We start from the raw sequence: 14534 nt of genomic DNA, 5'->3' as shown, positions 1-14534 counted from the left end.
GAGGTACCTTTGGTGATTTTTATTAGATTAAAAGCCATATGCCAATATCAGCTTTATTGGACAGTGGTATCATTCAGAAGTTGACTGCCCTAGTATCCTGTACATACTGGATTAGCCAACAACACTGCAGACTGGTGCACTGAACCAGAAGGGAACCGGGGATATTACCTTATGTATACTCTCTCCTTTGCTTCCTCGAGTTCCCCTCACAGGGTAATCTATACCTTTCCCACATTGACATCTTGGACAGTAAGGATGTTGACAGTTTGCCCTTGTACAATGCAGAAGGGGTAATATCCTAATTAATTTTGTGATTCAGTTTCTCCTGTACCTTTGCTTCCCCACCCTCCACCCCTTCAGCTCCTTAACCTCTTTCTCAAGTGCAGTGAAACATGGACAATAAATGCTGGTCAGTGCCACCTATATTCCAACAACGAATAAAGAAAGGCCCTGGCTTCGTTCCCAGCACATGTGCACCTGTATTGTCAAGTTGAGTCTATTTGATTGCAAGAGGATCATAGATCAGCTTGGCCATTTTCTAACCCACAATCCATGAATGTGTTTGTTCAAGTGAGATCTCATTGGGTGACTTATGGTATTGGGAGCACGAGCAGATTTGCTGCTTCTTAACTGTGGACTAAGTTTTGTAGCTGTGACATCCCTGAGCCAAGGGATCAAGTCTGCAACCTTTCTGCCTGAAGAGAATCAAACGGTTTATTTGATTTGTAGTATCATTTCCAGTCATAACGTACTAATGTGGAAGAAAAATATGTCATTTTATTGTGTGAAATAATTGAAATTAAAATTCAAATTTGTCAATTTATGCACATACAATGGGAAAGTTACTCTTCTTTTACTTTGGCAGGCAGTACAAAGATAAAGAAGAGGAAAACCAGGGAGGATTCTTATCTGCTATAACCAACATGGTATGCACAACAGGATAAATTTTCTCATGAGTTTGAAAGCCAATCTTGCGTGATGTGAGCAAATAGAAAGATACTTCGAAACCTTTTCGTTTAAACCTAAAATTAAAGCCAGTTCATAATGAGTAAAACAGAGGAAATTGTTTCCGCTGACAATATACTTGGTAAGCAGATGATGCAGTTAAAATCACTGACAAAAAACAAGCGAAGGAAATTGGGAACGTTTTGACCCAGAGAATTGTTGTGATCTGGAACACGCTCTCTGAAAGGGCAGTGAAAGCAGTTTCAAAGGGAACTTGGAGAAATGATTGAAAAGAATAATTTGCAAGGTTATTTTGGAGGAGCAGAGGTGGAACTAATTAGAGAGCTCTCCCTAAGAGGTGGCACGGCTTTAAAATAGGGATGGCCCTTTCAGGACAGTGAGAATTTTTTTACGAAGATTGTCTGACCTTGGAACACTGTCTCAAAAGGTGGTGGAGGCTAGGCTATTGAATAGTTTTAAGGCAGGGATACATAGGTCCTTGTTAGGCAAAGAAATACAACCATATTAGCAATGCTTTTATTGCGACCTGGCTGGGGAGGGGAATCACCTGTTTCTGCCCCTACATATAATTTTGTATGATCAGCCCCAGATACATTCTTTACTCTTCTGCCTTGTCTTTATCTTTCGTACTGCCCTCTCTGTTTTATCTCATTCTAGTAGCTTTTTCCATCTTTGACCAAGCTGGAGTTGCCTCTCCTTTGACTTTGTGAATTTTGATTCGTAGTCCTCCCCTGTGAAGTGTTTCAGACTGTTTTGTATCAATAGTGCTTTATATCTACAAGTTGTCCAAAATTTTCACTGCCACTCTCATTACATTACTTCCCTACTTTGATTCTTCTTTTGTTTTGCGGCCATCAATGTTTTGGCAGATTAGATTTTCTTCTGTTATCCTTCATCCTTGGTTTTTCAGTCTTCACCCGTAGGTTCACACTGTAAATCAGTATCGTCTTGTTCACATATTGAATCTCCTTTTCGTAAGCCTTTTTTCCATCATGCATATTTCCAGCCTGCTTCTCCTTGTTCCTTCAGGCTCACACTAACAGCTGTTCCCTCTCTATATACAGGTGGGCAACATGTTCATAGCAGATGCTGATGAGAAGATTTCAGTCCAGTAAGTACCATTCTGCAAAATATTCACTGTCTCCTTCTGTCTGTCCTTCCACTTTTTTTATTTGGACGTTCTGTACTTGCATTTACATCCCTGCCAAATCACCAATTGCCAGAAGGGTTTGGCAGAAATTTAACCTGTCAGTAATGGCTCTGTGGATCGCACTGTCATATCTGAGTCAGAATGTTGAGTTCTAGCCTCATTCCAGAGGATTTAGCACAAAATCCAGGCTGACACTCTCTGGTGCACTATTGTGATGTGGGAAGCGTTGTCTTTTGGATACAACGTTTAAAATGAAGACCAATTTGTGCTGTCAGGTGAAAATCAAAATCACTATCTAAACAAGAGCAAGGGAATCTTTGTCCAACAAACAGCACTGTAGTGATTGGGACTGGTGAACCTCATAGATTACTAGGTTTTTGATTGGGATGTTGACCTGGGCCAATCAGGAAAACCCTGGGTGACCAATATAAGTAGGAGATTAGAATCTCCTCGGTTGAGGACCGACTCCAAGCTGGCTGGCTACAGCCAGTGTACTGTGCACTAGTAAATGCCAGATGACTTGATGACAGGACACCAGCCTCTGTGCAGTTATTTCAAACACCGAATACAGAAGAATTGATCGTTTAGGCCATTGCTGCTTGTAGGAGCTTGCTATACTCAAATTGGCTTCTTAGCACTGCTTTAGAAGCAATATAGTTTTTGGGATATTCTAAGGTTGTAAAAGACATTATTGGATTTATTTTTTTTTTAAAAATCACTTTACCTTTGTGGAGAAGAATGAGGGAAAATTTGCCTCTTTACAAATAGCAGGCGTGGTGTCAGTGAGGTGGCTATTTCCAGTGGATCCCATTCCATTCAGCCGACATACTTTCACATTCTTCCATGTCTTCTAGTGTCTTCCCCTGCCCCTTTTTTTATTCTATACCTGGCTGAGGCTGTAGGCAGAAGTCCTGCTTCCAAAATTTCAAAGCCTCGGTTTATTGCCACCTGTTCTGATGGTTTCCTTCCTCAGCACCATCATATTTTCTACCTTTGCTCCACCTTAATGGTTAGCACCAGTGGAATAAAGCTGTGACAGTGTTGACAATGACATAATTTACAGACAACAAAATCCCAAAATTAGCAGTAGTGATAACCAGAAATTTTGTTTAAATGATATTGATTGATGGCTAAGCATTGGCAGGACACTTGGAAGACATCTTTGAAGTGGTGGCCATTTGATGACTTAAGTCATCTAAACATGCAGTCTGTTTAGTTGGATACTGCAGATACCGGGAATGCTGGCCTGAGATTAGTGCTCTGAAACCAGTCCTGACTCCAGAGATGAGTATGCTATTCATAGAGCCCGCGGTTGACTGAGAATTGAAATAACATCAGAGAAATTAGTGAAGTAGTGTAAAATGGAGGCAGACAGAATATTTGCAGCATTATTGACTGTTCTGAACTCAATAGCTCTGACTCTGACGTATAATAAATCACCTCACTGAGTTCCGTTTCCACTATCAGTACCACAGATGGATATTTAATTGAAACTTGGAACTGTCGATTCTTTTCTTCCCTTTTTTTCTAACAGCCTAACCAGAAATAAAATCAAAACCCTGGTTTATTGTGTTAATCACACTTTGAACAACCTGGAGATGGTACAGTAATTATGAGGAAAATCCAGAGCTCATCAACCTCTGTGACAGAGCCCCAGTACAGCGAAAGTAATGTCTTCAGAAACAGTCATCTGTTCTAATTGGGCTCCGGGCAAGGACTAGTGGTTCCTGAATTGAAGTTGAAGGTTAAACAGAGCTCTCATTCCTTCAGAACAGTGAGTGTTGAATAGACCTTTAGTAACAACAGTTGAGACCGAGATGACTAACTCTTGGTATTGGATAATAGTCTGGTTGGGAATGGAGAGAATGGGATTGTAGTTGGACGATACATTTACAAGCTGGGATTTGTCACCTCTTGGTCAATGCCTTAACAACGATTAGAAATGAGCATTTAATTCAAATCTTGCAGTGAGGCTCGGGTGTTATGAAAGAATTAAGCCAAACATCCTTTAAAGGAGGAAATCTTCTCTCCTTTCTTGATCTGACATAAATGTGGTTAATTCTTAATTCTTGTCTGCAGTGATCCAGCAAGATACACAGTTGGGTCAGAAAACAAATGGTCTTAGCCATTAACAAAGTAGGCTCGCTTTGTTCTCAGGAAAATAATTGCTAGTTTTTGTAGTGGAGACTACACTCGAAGAATGAATTTAGAAAAAGCACATGCACCCAGGGAGTAGATAGAGGAGGGTTTTAGTAACACTGTACCGCCAGGTTTGTGATGTGTAGTCTCCTTGAATAATTGGACTCCATGCTGAGTGAAATAACTCCAGAGGCCAGTATCCTGTCACCAAGTCCCCCTTTATTTACATGTGCAAAACACTGACCCAGCTGGCTCCTGACCTTTTCAGAACTCCTGGCATTCCTGTTTATATCTGTCAGTCAGGTCTTCCTGATTGAGGCTGTTAACCTGGTCCAATCAGGGAACTCATTCCATGAGGCCCACTTGGCTGATCCCATTCCAATCACGACTGAAAGTGCAGGGTCACTGAACTTGCACCATAGGGTAGCCCTGTTTTGGCTGTACAGTTCAAAGTGCTTCCCAGAAATTGCTTGCAAGAATAACAATTGAAATATCTTAACGAAAAGCCAAGAAATTCTCCAAGCATCCTAGTGTTCCATTTGGCTAAGGAACATCCCTGTGTGGTACATGAACCAGCATAGCAAAAAAGTGACTAGTGAAGTTCATAATTCATATTGCCATAATTAATAACAACCAGGCTAGCAGTAAAAGCAGAAATTTCTTTTATTACTGCACTGGATTTTGCTTTTAATTTCCCTGCCTGTATTTCCACTTGTTTAAACCTTCCTTTTTGACCAAACCATTTTTAGTATCTTCTCATGTAACTCTCTACTTTTGTTGGATAACATTTCCAAGGGAACATGAAAAATCTTGAGGATGATTTATCATACTAATGGTGGTGTATAAAATGCTCCTGTGGTTTGCCAGGAGAATAAGCAGCTCCCTCCCTGTTTTTAAACCCCGGTGCAGTGGGCATTAGTTTTAGGTTAGGATCTAGGTTATCTGAGTGAACTCCTCTTATAGAGAAACAGCCTTGGCTCAGTTACTTCACAATCTTGTCTCAAAAATAAAAGTGGCAAAGAGTTCAAGAGCTACATGCCCCTTTAGAGCTTCACCTCGATTCATGGGATTAGGGATAGTAAAAAGAGTGGGAGTATAATGATTGGTGCGGGAGTCAGTGCCGCAGAGGTGTGAGCTTGGCAGTGTGGGGAGTGCAATTAATGTTAGCTGTGGCACAGCAATTAAGCCGTGGATGGATCAGTATGGAGCATGTGTACTGAACAGCCATTCAGAACCGCTGACGTAATGATATAATCAAGAAATACAAACTAAAGAAAAAGGCATAACAGGAGACTGGTACTGGATCATAATCCTTTAAACTTGGCTGTTAAATGAAATCTTAATGACGAGATTGACTTTTAAGATTGAGTTTTGGGTCCTGAATCTCTTTTTTTTCAATAAGGCTCCCAATAGGAGAGCTTCCTTATTAACAGTGTCTTGATAGTGAAAATTTCTGAACCCCATCCTGGTTTTCATAATGCATTTCTTAAGTTGTTTCTACATATTTCTGTATTTTAACTATCTCTGGTGTTGGCTGTTTCTTCCTTCTTTCATGGACAAACTTCCTTGATGAGGTCAGGAATCTGGCTTTTGTTTCCGTCTGTTCCTCTTTTGCTGTCACTTTCCCATGAGCTCTGTTCCTGTTTTACACAGTTAGTGGCTATAGCCAAGTGGCAGCACTCACCTTCCAGTCTGTGGATTGCAGCATCTCTGACATAACTGCTGCACTTTAGAAGGCTGCACCGAGGAATTTGTTTCACTGTGTGTGTCAGGAAATTGTGGACTAATAAGTATGCGTGAGGAAGAAAAGAGTTGGTAGATTGGGGGAGGGAGATGCTCTGAACCATTCAGTAATTCTTTGTTTGATTACAATATAAGAAAGGAAAGTTGTTTGTTGTGTAGATTAATGATCAAGAAATGAATGTAGGAGATATGACCACTAGGTTTGCAAATGGTGCAAAAATTGGTGGTGTGATAAACCACCAAGAGGAAAATGTTAGACAATAGGATAATATAGATAGACTGAGCAGTGACAAATGGAATTTTGTCCTGAAAAGTGCATTATGATGCATTTTAGGATAAGTAACAAAGTAAAAGAGTATACATTGAAGGGTAGGAGCCTTGGAAGTATAGAGGGCCAGAGGAACCTTGGTGTGCATAACGATAAGTCCTTGAAGGCAGCACGACGGATGGATAAAGCATTGAATACAGAAGCAAGGAAATTATAATGGAGATAGTAGCAACTGCCGATGCTGGAGAATCTGAGATAACAAAGTGTAGAGCTGGATGAACACAGCAGGCCAAGCAGCATCAGAGGAGCAGGAAAGCTGACATTAATTTCTGAAGAAGGGTCTCGACCCAAAATGTCAGCTTTCCTGCTCCTCTGATGCTGCTTGGCCTGCTGTGTTCATCCAGCTCTACACCTTGTTATCTGGGATTATAATGGAGTTGTATTTAACACTAGTTAGGCCACAGCAGGAGTACTACGTGCAGTTTTGGTCACCAAATTATTGGAAGGACATGATTGCATGAGAGAGGGTGCAGAAGAAATTCACCAGGATGTTGCCTGGGCTGGAATGATTCAGCTGTGAAGAGAGACTAGAAAGGTTGGGGTAGTTTTTATTTGAACATGGATGACTGAGAGGGTGGGAGTTTTATTGAGGTGCATAGTGTTTGAGGGGACAGAGACAAGGTAGCTAAGGCGAAACCTTTCTCATTTGCAGAGGGGCCAATAACCACCAGATCCAGTTTTAAAGTAACGTGCAGGGGTTTAGAGGGAATTTGGGGAAAACCTTTCTGACTGAAGTGTTGTGAGTAGCTGGAATTCACTGCTCGAAAGGGTGGTAGATGCTGGACACCTACAGACATTTAAGAAATATTTAGATGAATTCTAGAAATGCCGAATGTTGGAAATTGGAATTAGAATAAATGCATATGACATGTCTGACATGAACACAATGGGCCTAATGTTATGCTCTAAAACCTGTGTATGACTTTATGATATTTCAGTGAGATGAAGCCACGTTGGCAGAGACTTGTATGCAGCATAAGTCCGGACACTGGATTGTTTGTGCTATTTGGCCCCTTCTGTGCAGTCAGCTTGATGGTATAGCTGACAGCAGTCCCTGATCGCATCTCTCTGTTCCCTTCACGTTCTGCTGACATTGCAAAGACCAAATCTTCTTATTTTACTGTATTTTTGAGTATGAACTGAAATGGGGGAAGAAAAGACTGTTTTGAGAAACCAGGATTGTTGAGGGATTGCTACACTTTTTTTGAAGTAAATAGTCCAACAACCATTGAAGGTGCTGTTTACCACAGTTGCTGGTTCAAGCAGTAGTAGATAGTTTCCAGATAAACTTGGGCCAAGATCTTTGTAAAAATTGAGACTTAACTGGCAACAAATAACCAATTAGTCTGTAGACTACTGACTAGTTAGCAGTGCCACAGGCCTTCTGTCTGCCAACAACTATGTAATTGGTTCCCATATAGCTGAACAGCTTGAGGTAGCGAACAAGCTAGGAAGAAGCCACCCGGTCTCCAGAAGTTCAGGAGCTGTTTCCGTTCTCTGCAGTAAAAAACAGTTTAGAATTATAATTTGCTTTAGTCCCACATTTGCTCAAATGAATCTAATGAAAAGTTTTCAAGTCGCCACTTATGGCACCATCTTAGGCTCAAAGGCACCTAGGTACAGATTTTTAAGTACAAATTCTTAGGGGAAAAAAAATCATGGAAATAAAAAGACCACCTTTACACATCACAGGAATAAATTAGAGAATGAAAAGTTCAGAATAACAGTCATTCTAACCCAATGCATGCTGGCACCTTGACTGCAGACTATGCCAGGCTTCCCCTTGAGGCTAGGGCACTGTTCTAGAATCAGCTTGAGGCTGGACGCCCATGTCGAATGTACACCAGGTCGGGAGACAGCTATGCTGAGCCATGAGCCTGGAGGAAATCGCTGTATTCTTCTGCAATTGCTCTAAGCTGTGATTTTTAAGAGGACTTCTTTAAGTGTGAATCAGTCATTGTGTGTCCTCCACAAACAAGTTAAAATATCTAGAGAAGGAAGAATGAGGAACTTCTGATCAGCACACAAATCACTTCAATAAATTCTGTCAATTGCTACCATGGAACTACTTTCCCAGTCTTTACTTCTGGCCATAACACTCCTGTTTCTTTCCCAATCTGTGTATATGGCAGGGGAGTTTAATAATGGGGATGGAGTTTTAATCTGTAGAGTTAAATGCTGATGGTTCATAATTACTTAATTGTAGCTACAGTCCATTTATTCATAAAATAGTAATTCTTGTTAAGTACAAAAATCTGGTCCATGCTTCCTATCAACCTTAGCCTGAAAGTGAAATGCAATTGGGAGTTCTCCGTATTTTTAAAAATCTTTAAAGTTTGTGACAACAACATAAATAATGTGGCACAATGGTATGCCTGAATTACTCAAACTAAGAGCCTGAAGGTAGCTGTGATTTGATTCTTCCACAGTTAGTTACAGACCAGATTAGCAACCCAGAGCCAGCAGAATAGTTAACATTCTCATTTTTCAAGATAATGGAAAGGATTCCTCTGAATTACAGGCCTGTGAATTCAGCAGCACTGGTGTCCCAGCAAAACTGAGCACCATTGGGACTCTATCCAGCGGATTCAATTCCACAGCTTTTGATGAGAGCACAAGCAATAATTACGGATTAAAATGGGTTTATAAATAGAAGCTCATCCACATCAATTTTTATGCCCCAGTTACCTTGTTGCACAGGACTCAACATGAGTGACAACAAATCAAAATGAATGTAGAGGTACTTTACAAACTTCAGCTAGGCTGTTGCTTTTGTGTCAAAGCTGGAGTTGTATGTTTAATATGAGCTTCAGAAAATGAAATGAGATCTGAGCCTTTACCTCTCTTTTCTTTTTAAAGTCCATCCTTTAAAAACTACTGCTCTCATCAACTTTGTGTTATTACCTGTCTTTAATTGGCCTTGATAAAGTGTGGTGGTGAGTTGTCTTCCTGAACTTCTAAAATCTGTGTGGTATAAGGACACCACAGTGCTGTCGGGTAGGGAGCTCCGGGATTTTGACCCAATGGCAGTGAAAGGACAGTTATATATTCCCAAGTCAGTATGGTGTGAGAATTAGAGGAAAAATTGCAGGTGAAGTTTCTCCTTGCATCTGCTGCCAGGTGGCAGTGGTCACAGATTTGAAATGTTCCATTTAGGTGCTCAATGAGCACTATTGTTACCTACTATATTATCTCACAAAGCAGCTCTGTCAAACTTTGATAATGCTGCTGTGCTGCACTGTCCCTCTTCATTGCATTGGGAATATTGGCCTAGGTTGTGTGCTGAAATCTCCAGATTAGAACTTGAACCTGTGATCTTCACACTCTGAGATAGGGTAATGCCAGGCAGGGTATTTCTGGAGTTTGACCAATGAACTGTAGACAACTTTGACACAACAAGATTTCACAAACAGTAATGAGATTAGCCAGTGCATTTTGTTTTTGGTCACATTGCAGAAAGAGTATTGGCCAAGACACTGGAAAACACTTACATCCCTTCAAGTAGGGACATTATAGAAATGGATTAAGATTTAGTGCCCCATGCAGGCAACAGTGTGCACAGAGGCAATTTTGATTTGGAGAAAAAGCCTGATAGAAGATCTTTTACCGTCAACACCAATTACTTTACCAGGGCCTTTCCACTCCCACAATCCATTCTTTTAGGGTATATGGAAAACCTGAATTACATCAGCAAAGCGTTCAACAAGGTTCTATATTGTAGACTAGTTAGTAAGGTTAGATCACATGGGATTCAGGTGTTGCTGACCTGATGATGGTAGGAGACAGAGAGTGGTAGTCGAGGGTTGCCTTTTGGACTGGAGGCCTGTGACCAGTGGTGTGCCACAAGGATTGATGCTGGATTTGGATATGAATATAGTAGGAATGGTTAGTAAGTTTGCAGATGAAATCAAAATAGGTGGCGTAGTGGACAGTGAAGGAGGTTATCTAAGAGTACAATGGAACATTGATCAAGTGGCCAATGGGCTGAGGAATGGTAGATGGAATTTAGTTTAGGTAAATTTACAAAATTAATAGTAGGCCCTCCGGAGTGTTGCCAAACAGAGACCACAGATGTAGGTGCATAGTTTCTCGAATGTGGAGTCCCGGGTAGACTGGGTGGTGAAGAAGGTGTTTGACATGCTTGCCCTTGTTGGTCAGAACACTGAATTAGGACGCTATGCTGTTGTTGTACAGGACATTGGTTAAGCCACTTTTAGAATATTGCGTACAGTTCTGGTTGCACTTCTATAGGAAAGGGAGTTGTTAAACTTGAGAGGGTGTAGTAAAGATTTACCAGGATGTTGCTTGGACTGGCTGGTTTGAATTAGATGGTGAGGGTGAATAGTCTAGAGCTTTTTTCCCTTGAGCATCATAGGCTAAGGGCTGACCTTTTATGGCGGTTTATAAATCATAAGGGGCATGGGAAGGGTAAATAGCTTAGGGTGGAGGAGCCCAAAATTAGAGGGAATAGGTTTAATGTGAGATGGAAAAGATTTTAAAAGGACCTGAAGGGTGAGTTTTTCATGCAGAAAGTGGTGCATGTATGGAATGAACTGCCAGAGGAAGTGGAGGTTGGTACAATTACAACATTTAAAAGGTATCTGGATGGGCATATGAATAAGAAGGATTTAGAGGGATATGGGATAAATGCTGGCAAATAGACTGGATCAGATTGGGATGTCTGATCACCGTGGATGAGTTGGACCAAAGGGTCTGTTTTTGTGCTGTATAACTCTATAACTCTATGACCATGTTCAGGTTAGATGGATTAGCCATGATAAATGCAGGGTTCAAACAGGCACGAGAGGTGTGGGGATTTCAGGACAAAATTTTGTTGTTTAACTTCTGTGCACTTGGATACATAGTAACCCTCTGTGGAATTAAGATAATTGGGTCCTGTAACAGTCAGAAAGTTGAGGTCTTGTCTTGGGAGTGAACCACAATTAATGTGATTGCGCACAAATGAAGGACAGAATAGGCTGAATGGTGCTTTTGGAATTTGTGTTCACAGGATCCTCAGGCACTTTTGTAATTTCGCTGTAAAGCAGCTGTACAGTATTTCTCATGAATTACTAAGGTCATTCACAAGAGACTTGAGGCTAAAAATATTTTGCAAGGAGAAAAAGTAGACATTGTAAATTAGTTAATAAATCCTCAAAGTAATAGGATAACTAAGTTGTGATTGATGCTTATTGCATTGGAGAGTAGTGTCACAAGCCAAGTCTCCCTCTGGGGTTTTGTCCTTTTCACTATATTGATAAGTGATGATCTTAAAGTTATTGCAAATAAAAAATCTTATACTTGCACATTAAAAATAGAAAAACATTGCATTAGTGGAATACTTTGCCTGGTCTCAAATGACTGGAAGTAATTAACTTTTTCATGTTAACAAATGTGGCTGCCATTTTAAGGTACAGCAGGATCCCACACGTTAGATGAATGACTGATATGTTTGTTGACTGGGCGTTTCATGTTGAATTGATGCAGTGTTCTATGGGAAAGTAGGATGTTCTAAAAGACAGATTTGAAGCCAGAACCATTTGAGCAGAGGAATCAAAAATGAAATTTAACATTGAGAAGCCAAAGTAGGTTTGGATTGCAAACTGTAAAGAATTACAAAATAGTGTATTATTTAAGCTGGGTTTAGGGAAAGATGAGGAATATCCCCACATTTTTTGATTTTCTACAGTTCTTCCAAACCTTTGAAAACCCTCCAATTCTGGATTCTTGAGAATCTCTCAATTTTCATTGCACCACTATTTGGAGCCATGTCTTCAGCTGGCTGGGCCCTAAACGCTGGAATTCCCTCCCTCAACCTCTCTTTTTTTTTATCTCTGTCCCCATTTCTCTCCTTCCCACCCTTGACATGTTTTACCACAACAAATATTCTATGTTAATCCAAGTAGTTACTCTTGAATAGTCTTTGACTAACTGCTGATTTGTGTCTTTCTTCTAATCTAGGACCAATGAAGCTATCCTGCTGGCACTGTACGAAGCTGTTCACTTAAACAGAAACTTCATTACAGTATTAGCGCAGGTGAGTGTGCTAATCTTGTTCCGTACCCAACCTGACACCCTTTTTAAAGCACAGCATGGTAGCTTTCCCAGTGAAGTTGATGTCACTCTTATGGAACTGTACTAAGTTAAATGTCCTGATGTGCTGATCAAGTAGGGTTTGGTCAGGATCGCAGCAGTGATGCTTTGATAGAACCCACTGGCATATAGCTAAGAAATGGCAAATGAAATCATCCAGGGCACCTGTGTTTGAGTACTATCCTAAAGTGACTGCAAGCCTCTTCCTTAATGTTTCACAGTTTTAAATAGCTTTCATAAGCAGTTATAGGCCCTCAACAGATTGTGAAATCATCTGGTGGAAGAGCCACTTGTCACAGATTAAGAATAGCCAGTTGGATGAAATAACTGGGCATCTGTGAAGTTACCACCACAGTCTCAGTCAGTTCTTTCACAATAAGAGCAATGAAGGTTTTTGACGAATGCATAGATTTAAATCCTGGTGAAGCACTGAATATTTGGTTTGCATGGTCAGTGAAGATAAGAGTTGCCCTATTCCCACCTTCACGGCTGAATAATCTGCGACACTCAGTCAGTAGTCTCATGTATTTAGACAAATAACCTGGGTGAGGCATTAGAGGATAACCTGGGCTCATGGAGGCTCCCATCTTCCACATTCCATAAACCTCAACTCATTTATGAAACTCTGTCTCTTAACTCACACACTGTTCATTTTGTCACCCCTGTACTTGTTAACCTCATAGCTGTAGATTCTAACAATTCCTTGATTTAAACATTCTCATCCATGTAGTTGTGGCCTCACCCCTCTTCATCCCTGAAATCTCCTCTAGCTTGGTAACTCTCTGAGATCATTGCACTCTTTCAGTTCTGGCTTCTTGCCCCACATTCTTCACAGCCAATTCCTTTAGCTGTCAAACTCCAAACATTGGAATTCCTTCTTGAAACCGCTTTACAGTTCTCTCTCCTCATTTCAGGCATTCCTTTAAACCTATCTATTTGACCCTATTGTAACATCTCTTCTGTTTTATTGTCTTGTGAAGAAAGTTGGTGTCTGTAGTATCACCACATTGAAATGAGCCTTGGATCTGTCCGGCAGAAGAGTTGAACAATCTTTATGATTCTATTGCCTTAATGCTGCTGAAATTCACTAATTCTCTTGCACCATGGGACTTGGCAGATGGACCCTGGTTAAATAGGTTGTTGTTTTTGACTGGCGCAGACTTGATGGGCCACAAGGTCTTTTTCTGTGCTGTTGAGTACTATGACTAAGCCTGCGCTTGGCTTTGTTTAACATTGTCATCTTGTGGTACATCAGTCTCTATGCTATCTTGATGGGTTGTCAGTTAGATGTTGATGGCATGCCAAGCCATGATGACTGGAGCCATTTTTCCTTCTGCCTTCTTAGTTGGTGAGGCAGTCAGTTTTGCCGTGCTCTGGAGGACTTTTGGACCACAATTGTTTGGCATCTCCTGCAAAATGGCATCATTCAAGGGAACATTGGAGAGCATTAATGCTCTCCAATGCTTAAAGGTAGTGATCAACAGAGGGATTTTCCCACATGATATGATGTGTGTCTGTGTCTGTGATTTCCCCCACTCAGTGAGAGGATATGGGTCTAAGTCTCTGACCCATTCAGATGGTAATGGGATCAGCTCTGATTTCTTCATATCATTGTTATAAAGCAGAAGTTGCTCCCACCCCCCTCGAACTAAACCAAAATAACCAAAGCAGAGCAGCTTGTCCTATAATCTGTGTAAAAGGAATATGAAAAGTGGTGTAACCTGCCTTTCAGCAACTTCAAGTGGGTAAAATAAAATAAATCCTGACACTCACTTTAAAATCAACAAGTAACATTTTTATATCTAACTGTAACACTGAACAAAATTACTAAACTTTCAGCAAACTGAATAAACCTCTTCTAACTGCTAACTATTCTCGAATAAAGCAAGATTCTAATGGTATGCTGTTCTAATAAAAATAGAAGTCCCACTTATATATTAAAAAGAATTAAGTTTCTTGAAGTTGTAGCCTGGTTGTATTTTCCAGAATGTTCTGCGCCTTCTCCGTTGATTCGGTATCTTTGTTATTTAGATGGTGCTTCTCTACGATACAGAGGAGGCTGTGAGAGCCTGCGATTCTCTTTTGAGAGCAGAGGGCTACTAGTTTTGGCCAGTG

General features: G+C 40.6%; 1 protein-coding gene across 2 annotated transcripts in view; it reads left to right on the top strand.

The window, feature by feature from the left end:
* The window catches only part of armh3 (armadillo like helical domain containing 3), a 117864-nt gene that overhangs the window by 22514 nt on the left and 80816 nt on the right, over nt 1-14534 (top strand). For both annotated transcript variants that reach the window (XM_048550982.2, XM_048550983.2), the window contains exons 11-13: nt 866-926; nt 2031-2077; nt 12288-12363. In XM_048550982.2, coding sequence (XP_048406939.1) covers nt 866-926; nt 2031-2077; nt 12288-12363 — 184 coding nt within the window. The remainder of the gene's footprint in view (nt 1-865; nt 927-2030; nt 2078-12287; nt 12364-14534) is intronic.

Source organism: Stegostoma tigrinum, chromosome 20, assembly GCF_030684315.1.
Source record: "Stegostoma tigrinum isolate sSteTig4 chromosome 20, sSteTig4.hap1, whole genome shotgun sequence".
NCBI classification, from domain to species: domain Eukaryota; kingdom Metazoa; phylum Chordata; class Chondrichthyes; order Orectolobiformes; family Stegostomatidae; genus Stegostoma; species Stegostoma tigrinum.
Note: the sequence above shows the minus strand (reverse complement) of the source record. Positions and strands in the feature narration are given on the sequence as shown.